This window comes from Corvus kubaryi, unplaced genomic scaffold, assembly GCF_017639235.1.
Source record: "Corvus kubaryi isolate FWS band 111438036 unplaced genomic scaffold, C.kubaryi_AGA036_p1.0 37396, whole genome shotgun sequence".
Lineage (NCBI taxonomy): Eukaryota > Metazoa > Chordata > Aves > Passeriformes > Corvidae > Corvus > Corvus kubaryi.
Genome location: NW_024581135.1, coordinates 8,611,628 through 8,634,746, shown reverse-complemented (window position 1 = coordinate 8,634,746; position 23,119 = coordinate 8,611,628). Strand labels below are relative to the sequence as shown.

The 23,119-nt window shown below is 42.0% G+C and overlaps 1 protein-coding gene across 2 annotated transcripts in view; it reads left to right on the top strand.

The window, feature by feature from the left end:
- The window catches only part of EN1 (engrailed homeobox 1), a 48,647-nt gene extending 26,980 nt beyond the window's left edge, over nt 1-21,667 (top strand). The window contains exons 2-4 of one of the 2 annotated variants that reach the window (XR_006018218.1): nt 2,482-2,676; nt 4,117-4,349; nt 21,540-21,667. Coding sequence is in view for 1 of the 2 variants with exons in the window: in XM_042041258.1 (XP_041897192.1) it covers nt 2,482-2,676; nt 4,117-4,136 (215 nt within the window). In the remaining variant the exon portion in view is untranslated. Of the gene's footprint in view, nt 1-2,481; nt 2,677-4,116; nt 4,737-21,539 lie in introns of those variants that run through there. The other variant, XM_042041258.1, reaches the window with a different exon arrangement.
- The last annotated feature ends 1,452 nt before the right edge of the window (nt 21,668-23,119 follow it).

Below are 23,119 nucleotides of genomic sequence, written 5' to 3'. Positions count from 1 at the left end.
TCCTTTTTTGCTATGCCTGGTCTATCAGAGAAGGTGTAGCACATCATGTCAGTTAGTTCTATTCTCCTCCTGATCTTCTACAGATGATAAAGCAATGGAGAATCACAGCTATTACAGGACAGAACAAGAGTAAATGAGCATGTGATGTCTCTCCCATTCCTACCCTGGGAGGTTGTTTTGTGTATTAGGCAGAATCAAGAATATCCAAAGGACTCATGAAATAACCAGAAAGTAAAACAAAACAGTGGAAGAAAAATCATGTTTGATTTTAGGGTGCCTTAAAATAAAAAGAAAACAACGATCCAATCCTTACTACACAAAGATGAATAATCAGTTTTATATTTAGAGATAATGAAGGCATCATATGTGCAGTGAGAAGCCTGTCCCTGTATTTATTATATGTAAGTTTTGATTTAAGCTACTTCTGCTTCACAAATGTACTTAATATCAACAAGAGTACTATTTACACTGATTTTTTAATTAAAGGAATGTAGTCATCTTTTATACTTACAGTTTGCCTGCAAGCAGATTTTTTCCCCTTCAAATTCATTCTGTCAAAATGGTTAGACAAATTGTTTCTGGAAACGTATTTGAATTATGGATGATTTGTGCGTCGTCCATAGCAAGATATTGGCTGTAGCTAAAAGTTATGGATACACCTAAGCTTCTGAACTCCTTCTGTTATCAAAGGTTAGAAATGTGTGCTTCAGAAAGGTGCTTCATCCTCTGAGGATGAGGAAGACTTGAATTCCTTTGGTTGTACCTTTGTTTTTCTGTTATCTATGGAAAAATTCCTGCAGACCTGGAGCCTAAAATTTTGCTGGTTAAAGATATCTGAGATATTTTGTGACTAGTCATGTTAATTCAGATACAATTTTTGGTCCTCAACAAGCTGATGTAGTATTTATGGACTGTGCCGCTTCTGTCCCAGCCAAATTTCAACTCTTGACTGAATTGTTTTCAACTTTAGGGCAAACTTCACTGTTTGTGAGCATTTGTATGGAGGCATCCTAAGTATGGAAACATCCTAGGAAGCCTGGGTTGTGGAAAGGAGAGATAATAAATAAAAGAACCTCTGGACTGGTTTCTAGTTTGGTGCTAGGTTTGTGAATAATCTTGTAGAATTCAGCAATTCAGAGGAAATACGATGTTGACATTGAAGGACAGCAGTGCTATACACTGTTGCAGTGCGGGTCTTGTGACAAGAAATTACAAAAGGGAAAAGAAAAATTAAAGGAAATCTCAGAAATCTCTCTGATGCTGGAAACATTAATTGATACTTAACAAGCATAATATTTTCTCTAAGGAAAAAAAAGAAGGAAAAAGAATCTAAGTTGTTGTGATTGGTGAAATGCTGCTCAGAGCTCAGGGGAATGAAATGGGGACAATTCCTCAGCCTGGGGTGGCAGCCAGGTGTTCCCCACATCCTCTGGAGCACCCCACCCCTACAAGGCTCCTGCTCCCATGTCAGGGATTTCATCCACAGCACGAAGGGTGAGGAAATGGGCTGACGGCTGTGATACCTCAGGACATCTTTACCAGCATCCTTGTTTGTGCAGAGGATGTATCTGAGCCACAATGTAAAGCACAGAAAAAGAGAAAGTGTTTTACATGCTTTTAAACACAGGGGCTACTGATACTGTCACTGCCTGGGTTTGCCTACAAACAACGCATCCAGCTGAGTAATTTATTCTCAGTGTGTAATCTTTGACGGCTGGAGAGCAGAAAAGCTGTTCAGTACATTTGGAAATGACTGCAGCTACAAGGTGAGAGAGCAGTATTTAATATCTGTTTTGAAACCAATATTGGAGGCACCTGATAAACTGCCAGAAGATGGGGTTTGTAACACACAGAAAGCTAAAATTTGAAGAACTAACAAACACTGAAGCCACTTATAGGGGGATATAAAATGCTGTGAAGTCTGGACTCAATTTATTTTGTCCTTATAAAATGCAGTTGTCTGAGTTGTTTAAATCTCATGGGTCAGCAAGTGAAGACTGAAAATTTCACAAGAGTGGGAATTTTTGAGTGGATCCTTCTTCAAAGGTATTGCAGAACATGGGGTACCTGTGCTCTGATTCAGTCCACCATGAGAAGGAGCATGAAAGACCAAAGGAGCAATGATAATGGCAAAAAAGAAACCACAGTTTTTTAAGCCTCAGAGCTATCTGTGTCTGGTTGTGGTTGAAGCCTTTGTTGGTGTTGCCAAGACTCCTCTTATTCACTATCTCACTTTGGAAACAGGGAGAGAAAGGCTTAAAATGATAACTTTTAAAAAGGGCATCAACACACTGCAGTATTTTGTTACTGATGCCCAAATTTTTGTGTCTCGTCAGTAAAATGCATCAGGGCCTGCAGGAGAAGGACCCCTGTAGGTTTTCAATCTCTCTTTGTCCCAAGGCTATATGCTGTGGCCAGGTGGGTGCTATGAGGGCTGAGGGTGGCCCAGAATGATCCAGTGCAGCAATCTCATCTCCACAGGTGTTCCCAGGAGCCATGCAGCCACCTGCGGGCCAGAACTTGGTGGTTTTTACAAGGGACGGTCTTCAGCAGCAGAAAGAAAAGGCTCAGAGAGGAAGTTTGTTATCAAACTAGAGCTTGAGCTTGACCCTAATCTCTGGAGTAGAAGGGGCCACCCAGCAATGGGCAGAGGCTACAGGAAACCAAAAGACGAGGGTAGGTATAAGATTATAATATTATAATTAAGGTGTGGGAACAAATAGAGCTTTTTCTCAGCTATCAGTTGTATTGCTCCAAGGAGTAATGAAGGAAAGGTTTTAAGAGCATTGTTTTATTGTTGATAGGAAAGACCTGGATGTACAGATAAGTATTTATAAGTCAAAGGCAATAATTTTATTGTAGTGGAAACAAGAAGTGAGACTTTTACTGCTGCACCACAGTCCGGGCTATAGTCAACTGCCTTGGGAAGGATCTTTATGGTGCTAATACAATCTTGGCAACCACTGTCCATGTGAAATCAGCTGTACAGCAGCATGTTGCATCTTCAGCCTGGTTTTGCTGACGTCCAAAAAGAGGGGCAGAACTTCTCTGGATGAGGTGTCATCTATCCCCATAACCAGGGACTATCCCTGTCCAGAGCACCCACGTTAAACCAGTCCTACCAACCCCTTCACCCACATGCCAGTCCCTGCCATGCTGCCATTGGTGTCTATAGGAGACTATTCATGAAATTCACCATGCATTCAAGCACTTGTAACATCCTTTATTAATATGAACAGCTGCAAAATTCAGACAGAAGAAGCAAATGAGTGATGGGAAAGAGGAAAAAGGAAATTACGATAGCAAGCAGACAGCTGTGAAGACTAGCAATGTGCCCAGCTGATGGAACTGCAACCAGAATTTTCAAAGTGTGTTATAAGAGATAAATAAACTGATAAATAAAATCGATCTCAAAAGGCCACATGGGAAAGATGTACAGTCTTGATTACCTAATTACAGAAGGGATATTGCAGAAATGGAAATAGTACAACAAAGTCCCATAATGACTTGGAGACTGGAGACTCCAAAATGCTTAGTGAAACTAGGTCTGTATCCCTCGCAAAGAGAAAAGATTAAGAGGGGACCTGGCGGAGCTGCGAAGGGCTCTGGGGGGAACCGCAGGGAGCAGTGCTGCAGTTATTAGAGTTAATGTCAAATATGAGGACAAGGGACACGGCTCCAGCGAGGTCTTGCACTGTACAAATGTAATACATTTTTTTTTTCCAGAGGGTATATATTATAAGCTACCAGATGCTGCTCTAGAAGCAACCGATCTGACCAGATTTCAAATAGAGCAAGAAGCATATGGAGAGAGAGGGGGAGAAAAACAGTATATTATGGAGAACAACTGTTAACTGGAGGAAAGGATAGGCCTAGCTGGGCTTCCTGGCCTCCTGCCATCTTAAGATTTTCTTATGTCCCTGTGTAATCTTCTGACTTTTGATTTAGATGTTTCCTAAAAATGTGGCCCAGTGGTTGGTACATACTAGGCATTAGCCCAAGAAAAGAAGGAAAAAAAAAATGCACTGTATCTCATTAAAGAATTTTTAAAGGGAGACTTTGAGGCGCCATTTGCTTCTTGTTACTCATCTTTGCAAATGTCTCTTGTCTTCCCAGGCTCTGCCCTGATGTGTTAGCATTAGCTGCCTGTGGATTTCTGAGCCGCGCTGAAATGGGGACTCAGAGCGGCCAACCTAAGTTGGTCAAGCAGAGATGGCAGTGTGAAGCAAAGGAGGAAGACAAAAATAAGATCAAGTGAAGTGTATGATACAAGATCTTCGTGTGCACATAAACAGTATCAGGTGAAAAAATGTCTGGTAATGGCTTTTCAGGCTGCTGTTGGGAATAAGGTTCGTGCCTATACTTGAAATATTTACGGTTCAATTAACAGCATTTGTTTCCATAAAATATTTTAAAAGATAATAGTATTTATCTTTAATTATTTTTCATTTTCTTCGGCAAAAGATTCCAATATAGATATTGCTGTAGGCACAGGGGGCACTGAACACCAAGAAGTGGATTCTGTAAACAATTTTTCTCAAAGCACTACAAAGTTTAAATATTAATTTGTCCATAATTGGCAGAGAAGCAATTAAAAATGCTACAAAGCTGACTTTCTCCCTCCTTTACTTTCCCCTCCCTTTTCATTTAACCACAGTATAGAAAGTAGATGTAAAACAATAGGACCCTGAGCTGTACGGCATTCTAAGCCTAGCTTGCCTTAAAGCTACAATATGGATTTAATTTATATGCAAATGTAAGCAATAAAAAGCCAGACACTGTAGAAATTATAGTATTTTTCATAGATGCTTCAGCACCAGCACACAAGCCAGCAGTGATTTCAAACAAGGAGCTAATTATTACTGGTCACTAAGCTACCTTTTTCTTTTAATATCTCTCTTTCTTTCTTCAACTCCCCCCCTGTTTTTTTAACAATGAGTAAATTATTTTCTTGAGCGAGGGGGGTGGGGGGAGAGAGAGAGAGAGAGAGAGAGAAAGAAACTCGAATATTGGGGGTGAGTGAATGAAAACAGCCAGAAATATCTCCTGTGAGATTCAACATCAGGATAATTTCACAGTCTCGCTTTTTGACTGCTGTGTCCTGAAGCTGACCAGCACCATGCAAGGCTGATCAAAGGCCATCGGAAACATCAAGTAAGCCTAAATGGGGCTAAAGTATGCTAATAGAGAAGCTAAATGTACTTTAATCCTGTTATAATACAAGGTAACTTAGAGGCAGTGAAGGGCCTTGTTGCTTTTCCCTACTGGGTCCAGGACCCCTGCAAATCTTGAATAGAAGTTGCTTCCTATTCTTTGGCGGCCAGGGTATGGCTTTCTCAGATGCACACACAGTCCCCTCCTCCTCCGTTTACTAAGTGTCAACAGTCGGCTGAGCAAGACTTCTCCGCTCCTTAGATCAGCACCCTGTGACCTTCCACATTTAAGCACAGACCATTAAGCTAAGCTTTCCAGCTGTTGCCTGAATTATGAGGGACTTTTTTTTTTTTTCAGGGGAGGGCAGAGCTTAGAGGAACACTAGGCAACAGTCTTATATTATGGACCCACTGCCACCCAACTTGCTATGCAGAGCAATGTGCTTTCTGCAGGGCTGCGGCAGACGGGTGACGTTCGCTGAAAACAGGGGGTTGCTTTGAAGTGATTCAGGCTCTGGGTTGTCCAGCTTCGGCATCATTGTGCTCGCTCAGGGAAACGTAATCTAATTTTGGGAAGAGGAGGAAACAAAGTAAACGTGGTTGAGCTGCGCTGCACTGTACACACCGTCTGGGACAGCACCCCCAGGAATATCCGTGCTCCCCAGGCAACTTTCTTCTTCATTTTCTTTCTTCTGTTTTAGACACCAGTTTCGGTGCATCCTACCCAGGAGACAAAAAAAACAGTGGTAGTCCTGCCTGTGAAATGATATGCTTTGGTGGATGCCCCAAATTAACTACTGCTTACAAACCCTAGATTAAAAAAGAAGACTGATGTAATTTTCAAGCCAGCCAACTGCCTCAGTGACTGTATCAGAAGATTAAAAACAAAGGTTTCATTGAAGCACTACCACCCTCTGTGCAGCTGAAAGTCTCATGGCTGAGGCAAATGGTCCTAAATATCTTTCTGTTAAGTACAAATTACATACTGGATATATTAAGTTGTAATGGTGCATTTTTAAAGAGTCAGTTTTCTTGTGTGAGAGCATCAGTAAAGACTCAAAAAATGCTGACCGTATGGCACATGGAAACAAAAAGGAATCTGCCTTCTACAAAAAATATTTTGTTCGTATCAAGTCCCCTTTTTCCTCCATCTCTCCCCATCCCCCAACTAAGCCTGGAGTTTCAAATGCCAGAACCAGTATGTACAGTAAGTCCTTTTGAAATCCATGGCAGAGAAATAGTATCCTGGCCTAACAAACTATCTGCACTTACATTCCTAAGCCTTACCCCTCTGTGTTAGTGCTGATAGGAGTCCTTCAGATCAGCTGAAATGTAACTGAATAAAGATGCTCCAGAAAATATCTTTTTAATGTGGAATTATCTTTCATTTACATAGGCAACATCCCTTAAGTCGGCACATGTTCTATAATGCTTCATGCAATAGAAACATTCATATAAAACTTAATGGTTATCATTCACTCTGCTCCCAAATGATCAATACAATGCTAAGTTAATACACAACGTGCAAAGGAGTCTGCCAGTGTGCACAAACTTGCATTACTGTGTGGTATGTAGGTAAATCATGACTGTGGGAGCAGAGGAAGAGAGCAGTGCCCCACTTGGGGCAAGAACAGTGGCACCAGCGCTGTCCCTGTCACCGGCTCTGCTCCCAGCCGTCCTCGGAATGTCGTGTGTCACACGTGCAAACATCCATGTGCACGGATACACATGCACTGCTACAGCAGATAAAAAATGGACCGAGCAGAAAAACACAAATAAAAACCCATCTGTAACCTCCTCTCTTTGCATTATCAGTGAAGGAAAGAAATCACTTGTGAGTGATTTCTCTACAGAAATCATTTGCTACTACTAAATCAGACAGAAGTAGCATAGATGGGAACTGTCGATAAAAGTTAAGCTAACAGAGTGGTGCACTTTAACCAGACACCTTCACGTTGATCTTGTACAAGTGGTTTATTCCAGCAAACAAATTGTGTAGGATTTGAGAGAATATAGTCAGGCAGAGTTAATATTAGCAAAATGATTTTGGCAGGAACAGGCTTAGTCCTGCTGAAATATTTGAATTCTAATCTGCTCCTATTTACCACCTCTGGGAATAAGGTTCTCATTTTTAGGTGTTTGTCTACCTATCTATTCACCATCCAACAGTTATATTGTTTGTCTGTCCTTCCCTTACAAGATTAACTGAATTGCAGTTGTGTTTTAATTATCAACAAATTTTGAAATGAAAAACATTTGTAAGACTCTCTTCAGTTCAGCTGTAATTTTCTGGATTTGTTTTTAATTAACAGAGGTCCTTCCCAACATGTATGAAGCTTGATGGAAATATTTTTGTTCTTATAAACACCCATACACTGTTTTTGCTGCATGATATCTTTCCAAGTCTATTTCTCCATCACTCTTTTAAAAATAAAAACTTAAAAAATTTAAATAATCAACTGAAAGTGGGCAGTTTCAGTCCACAAGAGCTCCAGCAACAGCCTTTGAAATTGCTAGAAGGTTACTAGCTCAGAAATACTGAATGAAAAGATGTAAGATATTTCCCCCCTAAATTTCAATCTAAATGTAGGTGTTAATTCTTTTTTTCAGGTGTTCATAATTTATAAGATAATGGCCGTTTGTGGTCATACATGATTACTCAAATACATTTATGCTTAAGTTAAAACATTTTTATTTATTATTTTTATCTATTTAACTCCTAGAATATCAGAATATCTATTGCCACCACAAGAAAAAACGATAGCATGAATACAAAGGAGCCACAAAAACCAGACCAACATGAGCTAAATGTTAACAGCAATGGTGAATTGACATGCATAGTTTGTTTTGCTCTTTTGTGTTTTTTGTAATCCTTTGCATCATCTATATTTATCATCAAAATGTCTGTTTCTTCATCAAGCATTTATAATTTTGTCAAGACAGATGATTAACATTTCCTGTAGTTATTTTCAGACCTGGCAGCTAATGTCGCTTTCCCATATAGAGAATTATCAGAGGCTCTGGCAAGGGCAAAAGCCACTGGAAGTGTAGGTCTGTGGCAGCAGGAGAGGCTATGAACACGACTGAGTGACTGGAACTGTTAGAGCACGTAGCAAAGCTAGCAACATGACTCAATCATTAGTTGTCTGTAAAATCATCTTCACTTTATTAACAGAAATGGGGTAGGTGCCCTCACAGTCTAATCTACAGGTAACACATACACACCAAGCACACTCTGTGTGGAAGATGTAGTACTTAGTGACTGCTAAGTTTTCCCTACACTAAATGTTTTCATCTTGAAAATTTATTAAAAATATAAAGAACAGTTGAGATGAGGTTGTGGCAAAAATCTCCTTTGTGTTGTGAATTAAAGTGTACAACACTGAGTTTTGATTCCAAAATTTTTGTTCTATCAAATTTCCCAGACTAATTTTGAGGTTATTTGGCCTTCCTGTCTCCAAGAAGATGAGGCTGAAAGGTTGGCAATGCCTCCTCCTGTTCTAGGACCCAGATTTGAACAGACTCAACGTTGCTGCAGAAATGCAGTTCTGCGTGCTGTGCTGCATGGGATTTTGGATGCTTTATTAAGATGTCGCTCTTCTGAAGTTAACAAAATGCAGAATAAAACCACCCAGTAACACTGGTGTAAGAACACCAGTTCTTACCTGTGCTATGAACTGGGAGTTGAGCTGCAATGTTTACAACTTAGATGTGTGGCACATTCTGGGAGGAAGCCACGGCTGATTGTTTTTCGGAATCATGCTTGGCCCCAAGTCTGAGATGAAGAAAGAGTCAATATATATTTGCCTGTGGAGTAGCTAATTAGAACAATTAATCTGAGAACGAGAACAAGCTGTGAGACCTTGAGCTGATTCAGGCATGCCCTCTACTAACTTAAATTTTGATCAAGGTTTAAAACACCATGGGAAGTACTGGGGTGATGAGGCCCAGTGGCTGAGATTCAGGTTCACCATCTGTGCCCCTGTTGCTGTGACATGCGGTGAGACCTTGGGCAAGGCGTTTTCCTCTTGTCTCTGAAACAGGCCAATGATATTCACTGCCTTGTTGAGCTTCGTGGATACAAGCAGCATGTTGTGAACGAAATGTTAAGTACATCTCAAAGCCAGCCAAGACAAGAACTGCATTTTTCTTCCTAATATCTATTAGCCCAGAGCAACAGAAGAATCCCACTTGCCACCAGCTCCCTGTTCTTGTTTGAAGATGTGGAGCTAGCCAGATCATATCCATCAGATATTTGCTTTCAGGGTTGCATGAAAGTAGAGTGAAAGAAAGATCTTTTGTGGGGCTGACATGCCTGGAAATATACTTGTCCAAAGCAAACAGCTCTTGCTCTTTCTCCAGCTAATTCACTGAAAAGGTACTATTTTAGTCAAGAAAATGGTATCAATTCTCCTCCTTTTAGGGAGAATGGTGGCAGGTTTCCCATGTAGATTTGTGGAAGGTATAATTTTGACAGGAGCATCTGGCTCCTTTGTGAGCTTCAGAAGGAATTGTGTGGCAGTGGCTTTAGGTCGTACTCTGGTTGAGTCATGTGGGCAGCCCTTTGACACTTCTGCGCTGCTTTTCCTGCTCCACTCGGTTTTGTTTTGACTCTCGTTTGAGCTTCCTAAATATGCAGCCTTGCTCTGCAGATTCCCTGGGACAGTTTCATTCAGGGGTCCTGACAAGGACTGAGGTTTTGGCAGAGCTCATGGATCCATTCTTACAGTGGTGCTGTGTGTTTCATTAGCTGACAGCTGCTTCTGGCAAGGTTTTTTTTTTCCAGAAATCCTCTTGGAGAAGGGAGAAGAGTGATCTCTGGGTAGCAGAGCTTTCAATTCTCAAAATAAACCATGCCAGGTTGTTTAAGAATTTAACTCATGAGCTTTTCTAGTACAATAATATGTAGTGTGGTCCTTCTGCCCTCTTTAAGCAGCTGATGCCTGGCTTTTATCTTCTAGGTATATTTACAGTAAAAAAACACCCTGAATTTCTTTTCTTACTTCCCTGTGTATGGTATGACCTGAAAACATGTTTTTAGCCTTACTTACATGAATGCAATCAGAGCAGATGTTTTGTCATAAAGAATGTGCCAGCTTGTTGCATTTGGCACAGGAAAGTGGTACAAGGGTGCAGAATACCTTGAATTCTGCTCCCCAGATCCTCTGGGTGGTTTGGACACCATGCTCCAGACATGTGCTGTTATGTGTGCCACTGTGAGTGACCAGGAAGTGACCTCTCTGGGTGACTGGGAAGTGATCACCAGCTGTGCGGCTGCTGGGTTTGTCCAGCCACAGGTGGTGTGAGAGGAGAGATGGGCAGGTAGGGAAGGAGCAGCTGGGAAGTCACGGGCTGCCAAGCTCTGTTCCTTCTTTGCACATCCTTAGGCTGGATGAGGAAACTCCCCTGTGCTGGACACAATGATGGCATGGCAAAGAGGGTCCCTATCTCCTCCTGGTGAATCATTCCCTGAGGGCAGCAGGAGGGGATGCCTGTGTAGCTCCATCCTTTGCCCCACAGGGCTGGGTGGGGTGTGAGCCCAGGAGATGGCTGTGTTTGAACAGTTCATCATGGGGGGGTGTGCTATGCCATACAGACCGAAATCACCAAAAATGTGTTCAGGAGAGATCTCTTGGCTAAGAGTCTATAGTGAGCAGGGAGGATGGAGTAATTTCTAACTGGATGTTTGGAAAAATTTGATGACACTGAGAACGGTTTGCAGATCAGGAAGCGGAGCTGTTTTAGAATAAAGTAGTTAATGTTTATTCAAATTAGGAGAAATCTTGGCTAAGTCAGTGTTTAAAGAGGAGCCCATGGCTGAAGTATATTTAAAGAGATCGTCTGGAGTCCATGGCATTACTTCAGAGTGTGCTGGCTTTCCTTGGCATGAAAAGACACAGAGATACAATAAAAATGCAGAAAGAGAGGGTGTGCATGTGATAAGATGGAGGGAGGAGCCTGTGTATCTAGCAAAATTACAGTGATATCAGGAACTTCAAAAACATTACAATGCAATTGAGAAATCCAAAATAATATGCTGGGGAAGGTGCCAGCCCAGGTACAGTATATCTGATCTTGCAATGCCAGTGGAAAGGAAGAACAAAGCAACTGGTTCATTTGCAGCAAACAAGTTGAAGGAAGAGATATTACCAGAGCTTTTCCATGTGCTGACAGATTCCCCAAAGTGCTTTATCAATTAAGCATCTCTAAAGCCATCACAGCTGTTTCTCTACAGAGCAGAACCACTGCTGGTGCATGACACATGCAGCAGAGTGTGCCAGCGTGACCAGCAATGGAAATGTTATCAGGCAAATGGAATTGCTCCCCCACTCCTTGGTTCCCTCCCACCAGCAGAGTTTGATTTCACATTGCTTTTGCTTTCTAAATTGATCTAACTAATGTAATCAGACAGTAACATCCTGCTCCAATGTCACTAATGCCTTCCAAACTAGATGGCCTAATTAAGGTCACTAATTTCATTGTCTAAGACAATTTCTTGAGAGATATCTAAGTGGATACTAGAATAGGTCATATCATTATATAAAATTAGCAGAGAAAGGTGTGAGAAAACACCCATGTCAACTGGAAAAAGAGACTTAGGGTTTTCAAAATTTACAGACAACAAAAATATAATTACAAATGATGAAGAGTGAAGTGAGAACAGAGAAAGCCTATTCCCAGAACCGAACCTTTTGCCAGACTCACAACCTGTGGGCAATTCAAAGATTTGCACAAAGTTAACACTGCAGGGCCAAGTGAATAAATGCGATGATGCTCTTTTTTTTTACTGTTTTGGAGCCTATGTCTGGTTGCTGGAAGATAAAGCAGATCAAAGAAATAGTCCTGATCTGTATTAATGGGCCACAATGGAGAAGGTGTGCAGTCACTCCCTAAGCCTATTCACTTGCCCCAAGATACGCTTTGCAAAAGATGAAACCTATGGTGGGATCTCTGAGGTTGCTGTTAAACCACTATAAAGCTCAATGGCCAGAGGGAAAGTAAAAATCTGATGAATGCTTCACATCTGCTGTTGTATTATTTTGGTTAGAATCAGCTGGAAATATCATCTTCACCTTTGCAAAAGTAGGAGCCATCTCAAACATGAAGCTACCAGGAAATCATGCTGGGATAAAAAATATTCAGAGTAAGCAGGAGTCTCAGCAGTAGAAAGACCTCTCCTTACAAAACCCTCAGACAATATTACCTGAGCTTGTATGGCCTCACACAGAGAGGTGATGACTGAAGTGGTCATGCTGTAGAGTTACATGAGTGACATCTGGCCAAGGGCTGCTCCTTGGGCTGCTGCTATCTATGGTTTATGTCTTCTAGGGCATGGCAGGGCAGGAGAACCTGCTGAAGCATAAACTCCCTCAATCATGTCCAGTCTGCCTTGGTCCCTGGCAGAAGTAGGAGTTGTGGGTGCAGGAGATCTCCTGGAATGTTTGCTCACCATGGAAGAAAGAGTGTGCCAGTCCTCAGGATGTCCTGTAGGAGTCCATCTGGTACTGGCCACCTGATCTAGAGAGGCAAAAGATGTGGGGGACTTGAGTCCCACGAGCTGAAAACCTTCATTGGGACACATGGGAATAAAGACAAATACAGGGCAAGATATGCAGGAGGACATCAAGTACTGCTAATAATTTCTGTAATGCTAACATTTTTTGCTGTATCATGTCTGAAATACTAAGGATGTAATCTGTCTCTGTTATCTACCATTTAGCAGGATTCATTTTGATAAGAACAGTGTGTATTAAGGTTTGGACAACATCAGTTCAAGACAGGGAGACTGAAAAAATGCAAAAACTTCTAGACCATTTCACAAGCACCACTTCATCTTTGTCCCACATGAAACACCAGGCATCAAACCAAACTAAACCTTGGTGCACAGCTATGACTCCTTTCATGCCTACATTCACAATCACAGTGAGAATTATGGATGCAAATAAACACAAGAACAGCCAGTGAAATGCCTGCCAGTGAAAGTGGGTGTGGAGGTGACCCAAGCCACAGAGGACTTTTGGCCTCCAGGAGGATTTCACAGTATCATTGACCACACTTGCAGTGTGCTTCCAGTTTATAGCTACATTTCAATCCCTTAATTTGTTCTAGTTAGTCATGCAAAACCATAAATTGAATCTCCGGACATTTGCAGTGAAATCTGTCCTCTCTCCGAACTCAAAAAGCAATTTTCTGACATATCATATTACAGCCAGCTTTGAGATAGGTACCTGGTTAGTATAAAATACTGAATATCCAGTACATTCTGAATGTATGGTAATGGATAATTTAATTTCCTTCTGTAGGTGTGTAACTCTGGCCATCTTGATAAAGTTTTCACACTAGCACAGAAGTTAGAAACCCAGTACAGACAACAGTACTGAGGTCAATATCAGTAGATTTTCTCAAAACACATCTAATTAGGAGTGGTAGGAATGGCTTTCAGGGGTAATGGGCTATACATTCCATGATTCTAATTGTGCAATAATGCCAGAGTTGTGTTAGTATTGAAGAGTTTTTGCAAGAACAGGCGATTGTGAATAACTCTATGATCTACATTTTAACTGTGTAGATATTACTTGGGAGTAATGCTCATGAATTAGTTGTTGTGCAGTTATTGTATAAAATTTTGTATTCCTTGCATGAAGCTCACTAATTAATCATCTTTTGCTCTAATAATTTCATGTCACCTACACCAAAAAAGTTTTACTAGAAACATCACTTCCATCTATACAACACAGGACAAGAGTTCTCTCTTTATTGCCAAAAGGCTATACAAAGGGAAAAAACATAGGAAGTGTTGTGAACAGATCAGAGAAAAGGCCAGCAGTCCCTCCTAACCCCAAATGTCTCAGACCTTGTGATTGTGTTCTGGACTTTAAATATTTCAATATAACTTTTTAAAAAGTGACTTACATATTTCTTTGGCTTTCACTAGATTCCAGCATATGCCAAATAACTCAGCACTTTATTTCCACCACAAAGCAACCTAAAATATGAGCTTATTTTTATCTCACAAAACTGCCAAAGATGCTTTGAAGCATTCGTCTTGTAACCATGACTGACCCTTTTTTTCAATTATGTCATAAGAAAAACTTCTGAGAGCACTTAAAAACGTCTTCAGACTTTTTAGATGCTCTTTTCACCTACAAGATGCAACCAGGAACAGTCTCCCAGTCTCAGTGTGTGTCAGTAGTTTTATTTTGCATTAAGACTTTTCATCAGTCAATCAGTTTGGTAAGTGAAAATGTGCTGGTTTGCATGTGTAAACATAGACATGATTTTTAGCAAATCTGAGACCACTCTTGCCAGTAGCTCCGTTAAATTGTTCTTATCTGTCTGGTTGGCTGGAATGTTTGAGTATTTAAAATAGACTCAAGAATATTAGGCTGAAAGTCTGTCTAATGTACTACCAAATTAGACACGGCTAAGCAGTTGTGTAGCAGTTTTCAGCTGCTTACTCCAGAATAAAAAATTAAAATGTGATGAAAAAAACTCTTAAAAAATATATTTCAATTGAGAATCTTCAGGAATTTCCCCTCGTTTTTGCTTCCTGAGGGTGTTCTGAGAAAACAGAGAACCAAGTTGTAAGTCATGTGGAGCACGGTGCTCATCTTAAATCTTCTCCTTTCTTTGGAGGCTGAGCTGCTTTCGGTAACCTAGTACTTACTGAGGAATGACAGCATGTAGCTGGGCTATTCCTGTGGCTTGCTGCTGTGCTGCAGTGGTGGCTTGTTCATGGCTCATCCATCCCCTTGGTGTTGAAGGGACACATCTGGTCCTGCACAGTGTGTTTGTCATTTATCCTCCCGTAACAGGATGTTTCCCAGAAGCAACTGAGGAAAAAGTTAAGCTGCAATGGGGAAAATAGTTAAACATGTGCATGAATTTGCTGGGAAAAAAAAAACCTTACCAACATTTAAAGATGAAAATAAATAAGGTGCTTAAATAGAACATTGCAAGTGAATGAAACTGGTGGAACAAAGCAGCAACCAGGTGTACAGTTTGGTCAAATGATGTAAGAAAAGACTGAGTCAGGAATGGGGTTTGACCTCTGGAATTTGTTGGGTTTACCATTACAGCTTGTTTATACAAGACAGTTGGAAATTAAGAAAATAGCTAACTAAAAAGCCAAAGAGTTATTTGGGATTCACTCCATATACATATATATATATATATATATGCACACAGACACACAGACACACAGACACACACAGACAGACATATATATGTATTTATGTTCCCTTCTGGAATGAGAAATCTCTTTTTCTCTTCAATCTTGTGTATAACCTGGGGGAAAACCCCCTTCATTTCAGGCCAGGACAAACAGTTTGCTCTTGTTCCAAAACATCTCCATTTGCACCCTCAGGTGCCCAGAGGTAAATCTGTTCTGCAGCTGGGGCAGGGCTGGTCGCACTGCAGATGCCACAGTTACATGTGGTTTCCATTACCTCACCTAAGGTAGTGCTGCAATTAGTAGTGTAAATTAGCATAGCTTTTAATCTCCTCTTCTGTCTTTCTTTAGAGCTATATTCACTTTTGCTTCCACCCAAGTTTCATCTTTGAGCTCTGACTTGCACTCAGATAGGAAATGTCAGCTGTCAGCTCGGTTTACAGACTTGGATGAGAGTTTGGAAGAAAGAGACTCCCCAGAAGACTACATGGCCTTGCTGTAGCAATATTAAACCTCTTGGTCAAGTGAGTACACTGGACACTTAATTTATTGGTAGTTTGAGGAGAGCAAAGGAAGGATTGTGTCTACTTTTGATTATGACCTGGCCATGCGCCACTTCCCCAGCACTTGGCAGGAGGAGCCCAGCTTCTGACCAGTTTGACTCTTGCAGCCATTTCTCACAGTGATGAGATTGAGCCCAGACTGGTGAGAAAAGAGAGTTTTTAGGAGTGGCTGCACTTGTTCAGGGAGCAGGGGCTGTGCAGGAGGCGGGCAGGCAAGCCTCGGGCAGCTCTTCACACAGAGAAGCATCACACCACTCAATTACATCTTGCATCAGCTTGCAATTAGCTTGTGTGTAAAATTTCAGCCATCCATATTGCTTAGCTTGAGATCTGGCATGACTGGACTCTTTCTTTTCTTAGTTCTTCTTGCAGAGACTGCTCATGAAACGCTGGAGCTGGAGCTCCTGCAGTGCAAAGATGGGAGCTTTTCCCTATTTTCTATGGAGTGGGGAATTTTCTCTGCCTGGCACCTGAGTGTTGGTGCTTGCTAACAGCCAGAGCACTGTGCTGCCACCGAGGCTCCCCATTGATGTGGTGGGTGGGAGGGAGTGTGTGGGAGTTGCTTGGTATTTTTGTGCTGCAGGTGGTGCTTTCGTCTGGGTGCCGTTTGCCGCCTGTTTGTTTTCTGGTTTATTCTTTTGTTTACATCAAGTCTTCATGAAAGGGTGAAGTGCTCTCACGTAGAGCAAGCAAAAGAAACATAAACATACACACACAAGCTGAAAGAAATATGAGCATGTACTCAGGCCTGAAGCCATCAGGGGTTTGCTCCGCTGGTTTCTCTGCTGGGGGAAAAGGCATCTCCAGAGAGAGAAGAAGACCTCCCCAGTCCCATCACAGTCCTCAGCCCTGTGGCCTCCTCTCCTTCTACACACTCCATCCATGCCAGCAGGCAGCTGCTGGAGCGCACACCAGGCTCTCCAAATCCATTCAGATGCAATACCATGGCATCTGAATCCCACAGACATCATCTGAGTTCAGCACTGCAGCTTTCTCCATTGTTTTGCCATCATTTTAGCAAGAGACAAAGCCAAGTGATCCTCTAGGTGATACCACCCCACATATGCTGTTCATTGAGATGGTTGCTAGCCAGAATATGATATAAATTGATTTAGAAATGCTCTGTGTGAATACAAGTAATTTTTCTTTCAATTGTGCTGGTACTAAGGGTATTTGTGTTACAGAGGTGTTGGGAGACTCTGTCCTGAAGGACATGTGCATCTATAGAAACGGAACTTTGCAGTTTACACAATGCAATTTTTCTCTGTTTATTGATGTAAATACCTGCAACAGCCATGCTGAACTCATCCAGCCTGGGACTAGGAACAGCCCCACAGAACTCATCTGTCTGGTTATAACTGAGCTAACAGATTTTTGCGAACTTGCAGGAGTTAAAATGTAGAGGAAAAAGAAAACAACATCCTTAAACAGCAAGTTATATAGTAATAATAATGAATAACTTTAGGGAAGTGGTGATCCATTCATGGAAGAGCCATGAGAAGAAAAACAAGCTAAATTAGTCAGATGATTTATTCATTGTGAATGATTCACTCCATTACTGGCTGCTTCCTCCACAGGCCATAGGAGCTAATATATAAACTGATAGAGGAAGGGTGGGATCAATAGAGAGCAACCTCTCCCTCCTCTCCAGGGAAAATAGGTCACCTATCCCTGCTACGCTGCTCTCTGGGCACAGGGCACATCTCAATAGACTGAGCATTCATTTTCAGCTAATGAAGTTTGGGTTTTTTCAGGGCAAAATTTTCCTGAGGAGTGTTTCTTTCTTTCCGTCAGCTCTCAAGCCCATGCTCGCAGTTTGGCCGTCTCCCTTCCCCCGTCCTGACAGCTCTCATTGTTCCCAGATGATGGCTGTTTGCTGGCCTGTGCAAAAAAAAAAAAAAAGATTTTTTAGTCTAAATAGTCTAAATGCAGTGTCCTTTACACAGGGTGCTGTGGAGGAAGGAAACCTCTCGGCACCCTTGGGATTTGCTCAGTGTGGAACTGGCTGCTCCTCAGGTGAACCAGGATGGAGTGAACCTCAGTCCAGGGTGTGACAGGGATGCTTGGTAGGCACAGTGGGGCTCCTTGTGTGGCCATAGTGACTTACACCCCATGCTCATGGGATGTGGGTTTTCCTCCTTGCGCCACATACCATGCCAGCCCCAGCACCACCACAGGCACTGGGAAGCCCAGCAGGGAGATGGACCATGGCCTTGCCTGTGCAGGAGGGTACTGATCTGCAGAAAGCTGACATACTGGGAGACATTCCTCAGGCCCCTTTTAGCTCCTAATAAGCAATAATATTCTCTGTGGCGACGCCTCTGCTGACATTTCTTGTACCCAGCACAACCCACTGTTTATCATGTGACTATGAACTGCTGCTGAAGCTTCATGAATCGTTTTTCTCCTCGCACAAATTGGAGCTGAACAGCTGGAAACTGTGTTGCAAGCACAGCCCAAGCTGAGCCTGAAACACAAATTGGGCACAAAACTCCTGTGGATGGTATTTATTAGAGAGCTGCTGGAGAAGAGTTGCCATCTTTGGATGGTGAATGCATTGAAAACTTGGGAGTGTGGGGTTTACTTGCCAGATCATCTTTAATTAATTACAGAGGACAATTAGGGGAAGAGGCTGCTGCTGGACTACCTGACTCATAGGGCAGCTCATATATTGATGGAGATGTTTGCTTATGTGCTACCAGGCTGAGCTGTTCCCCTGCCATGACTCTTCCAAGGCCAACACAAGGTCCAGCTTTGAGCACTCAAATCAAAAGCCTCCAGAGCAATGGACACATCAGGCAGCAGCTTTTTGAAGCAGGGAGCTGAGGAGTGGATGGGGTTGAGGACGGCAGTGCTCCTGGCAGTGCTTCCTCCACACACCCCAGAGGGAGCTTTACAATGCTGCACACTCCTGGTAGATTTGCTTGTAGGTAAATGTCAGTCTTTAGGCTTCCTGATGGTTTCTGAGCAATATGCATTAAAAAAAAGAAAAAGAGTGCAAAATGGATTAGTGTATATTTACCTTAAGTGGTTGTGAAGGAAGAGCTCTGTTTTTGCAGGTGTAAGAGCTTTTTCATCAGAAGAAAAGAATTTTAAAGAATCTGTTTTAAAAAAAGAAGAAGGAAAGAATAAAAAAAAGGAAATATTGCAGTTATTTTGTAGATGACCACAGCTTTCCAGGCAGCTCTGGTGTATATACAACAAAGAGTCTGACATATTCTGGAGAAAACCAAAGACCTCACTCTTCATGAAGTCAGAAGAGAGTGTGTAGTGTGAAAATATTGGTCATGAGGTCAGATCTTCAGTGCCAATGTTGTGCAAATACACAACTGCATTTGATGGCCACACCTCAGCTACTAGAGAACACTTATCACTCTTAAGCCATGATTCAGCCTGAGTTTGGTTCCAGAGACCCAGGGTAGATGCTCTAAAACCTGCTTCTGAAATTCACCATAAAGGAGTAATCTGTTGCATGGAGCTTGAATCATGCTCAACTTGAATAAGATCCAAACCCAAACCAACAACCTAACTGCAGTCTTTGGTGAAAATTTAAATCCAGAGCCATGCCTGAATTTAGTGGCCAATATCACATTCACACTTAAGAGATTTCTGCAAATTCCTCAAACATACTCCACAAATCTGTCTACTAAAACATAATCACTCCATGCAACTTTGGTTCAAACTGCAAAGAAACAAGCAAACCAAAGGCAGAACCAACGATGCGCATCAGGTTTTGGTTTGCTTCGGTTTAACCAAATTCTGAGTATGTAGTTAAATAAAGCTGATGTCAGTCACCAGGTGCCCTGAGCCCAAATACAGACCAGCACAGCTCACAGCCAGCTCTTCAAGTCCCCAAACCCCTACTTGCTACCACACAGTGGCTTGGTCTGAGCATGTACTATGGTATTGAGTCTCCTTGGGCCTGAAGGGAAGAGGAAGAAGCAGGAAAATGGTTAATGTACATGATTTTTTCCTGCATTCTTTTTTCCATGTTTTTTTAAAACCTGATGTAGAATAAGCTGCATGGGGAGAATATGGATATACAGTTATAATACATGACAATGCAGCAAAATCCTGGACTCTGTCAATTACTGTGGCACTGTATAATTTTCTTTTATTCCTTTGGGGAAATACATAATTCAAGTAAAAAATCATTTGGACAATGCACCTCCATGGAGAATATGCAATGCATGAAGACACTGCTTTGCATTGAGCCTCACATGGAATGATACGGAAAATGTAAGGAAACTGAGGGAAAACTTCCTGGTCTAATTGGTGATACAGTGCTGCCAAATGAGTGTCTCTCTAGAACACACTTGTTGCTATAAGTCACCTTCAGAGATCTCTTGAAGCTACAAGGGATGCAGCTGACTCCTTCTGTAGTAACAGTACTTTGAAACAGTGGAAAAAACCCATCACAGCAGTCAAAATTGAGTTGGGTAGCAGAAAGATTAACACCTGGGAGGAGGAGCTGCTTGGGAATGTATGGGGCAGGGCTGAAAACCACTTCCAAATTATTTTGTTCAAGACTAGAAGAGCTGCCCAGTAACATGCACTAGACAGCCTTGGATGGTTCAGAGTGAACTGTTTTTGAAAGGAGGGCATGAGCCAAAAAATTGCGTTTTGCTTACCTGGCAATGACTTCAAAATTAGGATTGAATTGTTTTGAATTGTGTGGTTGGAGACTTTTGAGCAAGTTGGGAGGGAAAAAAGAAGAAGCAAATAATCAGGGGATGGTTTGCTGAGGTGGGTTTTTGTGCTCACTAGCCTAAACACAGGGAGATCTTCAATTCCCTCCCCTCCCTGGGGGGACATGGACCTCTGGGCTTTGCTCCTGGGGGAGGTTCTGAGCCCAGAGGCTGGGACAGGACTGCTCCCTGGACCACTTCCCACCTCTAGGATTGGGAGTTGCATGGGGGCCTTCTGCAACCTCTTCACTGCAGACACATCAGTCTACAACGGGTTCGAGATCTTGTGGATGAGATTTGCTATGAACAGAGTACTGAGTCAATTGTTTAGCAGTGGGGAAAATTCTCCAAGTAGTGGGATATTAGATTTGAGGATTTCAGTTGGGGTAGATAACACTTTTCTTCTTCAGCCAACACTGTCAAGAAAGGATCAGTCAATTCCCATAATTCCTTTAACAATTTTGGCCTTCCATCTCCATTTACCTTCATATCTTTTTATTAAAAAATAGGCACGGTAATAACTTTTACATCAGGAGATACGCACAAATTGTGAATTATTGAGTATAATATACCATGATCATCTAAGTCTGTGCAAGTTTTCAGAACTCAGTGTCCAGGTCTGTATGCAACATGTAATTTTGGCCTCTAAGTATCTACTTTTTTTTTCCTTTGGGCTTGTACGATATATTACTAAAAAATTTGATTGAAATTAATCTGCTTTTCAGGTAATAAATTAAATAGACATAATCTGGAGAAAAAGTAGTGCATTATTTTGACTGTAAAATATATCACAATGAAGATGACATATTTTCAGTCACGTAGACCAGTCAATGTATATAAAAATACACCCAATCTTTTAATTATATCTAGACTTCGGGTAGTCATTTCTTTAATAGCAATCAAAATGTTTCCACACGCAGAAAAGCTTTCACCTTTTAAAGAATATTTTCCTTTGCTAATCTAGGTGACCAGCTAACCTTCATCCTGGGGAAACCACTGGCGGTGGCAGGGACTGGCTGCAGGAGAAGCACGTTGTGGGTGAGGGTCGGGCTGGGCAGCTCTTTGCAGAGGAGGTAAAGTTTCCCTTGTCTCCTTTGCATATTCATGTGGTGGACCTGCCTGTTAAATCACAGTTTTGCTTTGCTTTCTTAACAGATTTCACTGGGTTAATTGTGTGGAAAAATTGGTAGCAGCTTATATAACGTACACCCAAACCTCTTGTAATAAATTAAAATTCCTTTAAGAGTCCCAATGTTTTGTCATTTTCAAAAAACGACTCAAAGGTAAATGTTGATTTTAATGTGGTTGTAGCTGTCACCTCCTAAGTTTAGTCGGTAGAATACCAACATATCTTTCAATGAATACTTATGAGCTATTGATTAAAAAAAGTAGCTGCAGAGCTTGTGGTGCAAGATACGCCTTGCATTTGGGAAATTGTATAGACGTCTTTATATTAAAGGTACCCACAGCACCTCAAAAGATCATGCTGGAACTGTAAATTGTAACCCTCTAGCAGAAGTTTAATGTTTATTTAAAGGGGGCAGCTTTCTATTACATTGTTTGAACAGATCTCCTCAGACAATGATCATAACCTTGTTCCCTTCTCCTTCACACGCAGGTTATGATATCTATACTCTTCTTATCATATGTGACTTCACTTTTATGAGCTGTCTCCGGCTCTCACCTGATTTTGTGCTTGAAGCCAATGGGGATAACGTGGAGCCCTGAACAAAATGACAGCCTCAGATTTTTGAGAACTACTTGCAGTACCCAAATGCTTGAGCCTGGGCAGGGATTATTTTTTTTTCTTTTGTTTGTTTGTTTGATGCAACCCCGACGGGCGGAGGGGGGAGCTGGGAGGTCCCCGCTCGGTGTCAGCACTGCCCCGCGTTGTGCCCTGACACTTGCGCGGGGGGCCGGGGTCCAGGTGCGGTGGTCGGGGCCCCCTTGCCCGGGGCTGCGCTGTCCCTTGCCCGGGGCCGCCGCGGTGGCGCGGGGCTGGCTCCGGCTCCGGCTCCGGCTCCCGGTCCCTTCTCCCTCCTCCAGCCCGGGCAGCCACGTGCTGCCGGGGCGAGCCGCGCTCCGCACTGACCTGCCTACACAGGGGCAGATCTTCCCATGCAGAAATATCGGCCCACGCTGATTTTTCATGCGCAATTTAGAATCTCTGCTTTTGGGGTTTTTTTTTTTTTTTTCTTGCCGTTGTTTTAATTTTCACTGACAACGTCTTTTAGATCTGTTATTGCCTATCACTTCAGCATTTTGTGGAAAGGAGGCTGAAATCTGCATCTAAGCTACATACATTATCAAAGACGAGCCTGCCAAAATAATTCATCAAAAAGTTCAGGCATTAAGTTGGTCACTGAATAGCTGTTCCAGCCTGTGTAAAACAGCTGCTATCCACTATGTGACTAAGAATAAAAAAATGTCTCCATCATCCTGAAAAACAAATTTTAATACCTAAGCTATTAAAAATTAATAATGCTATCCTTTAAAAACGATTAGAAATGTATGAGCAGGTTTTTATAGAAAGCATATTTGGAC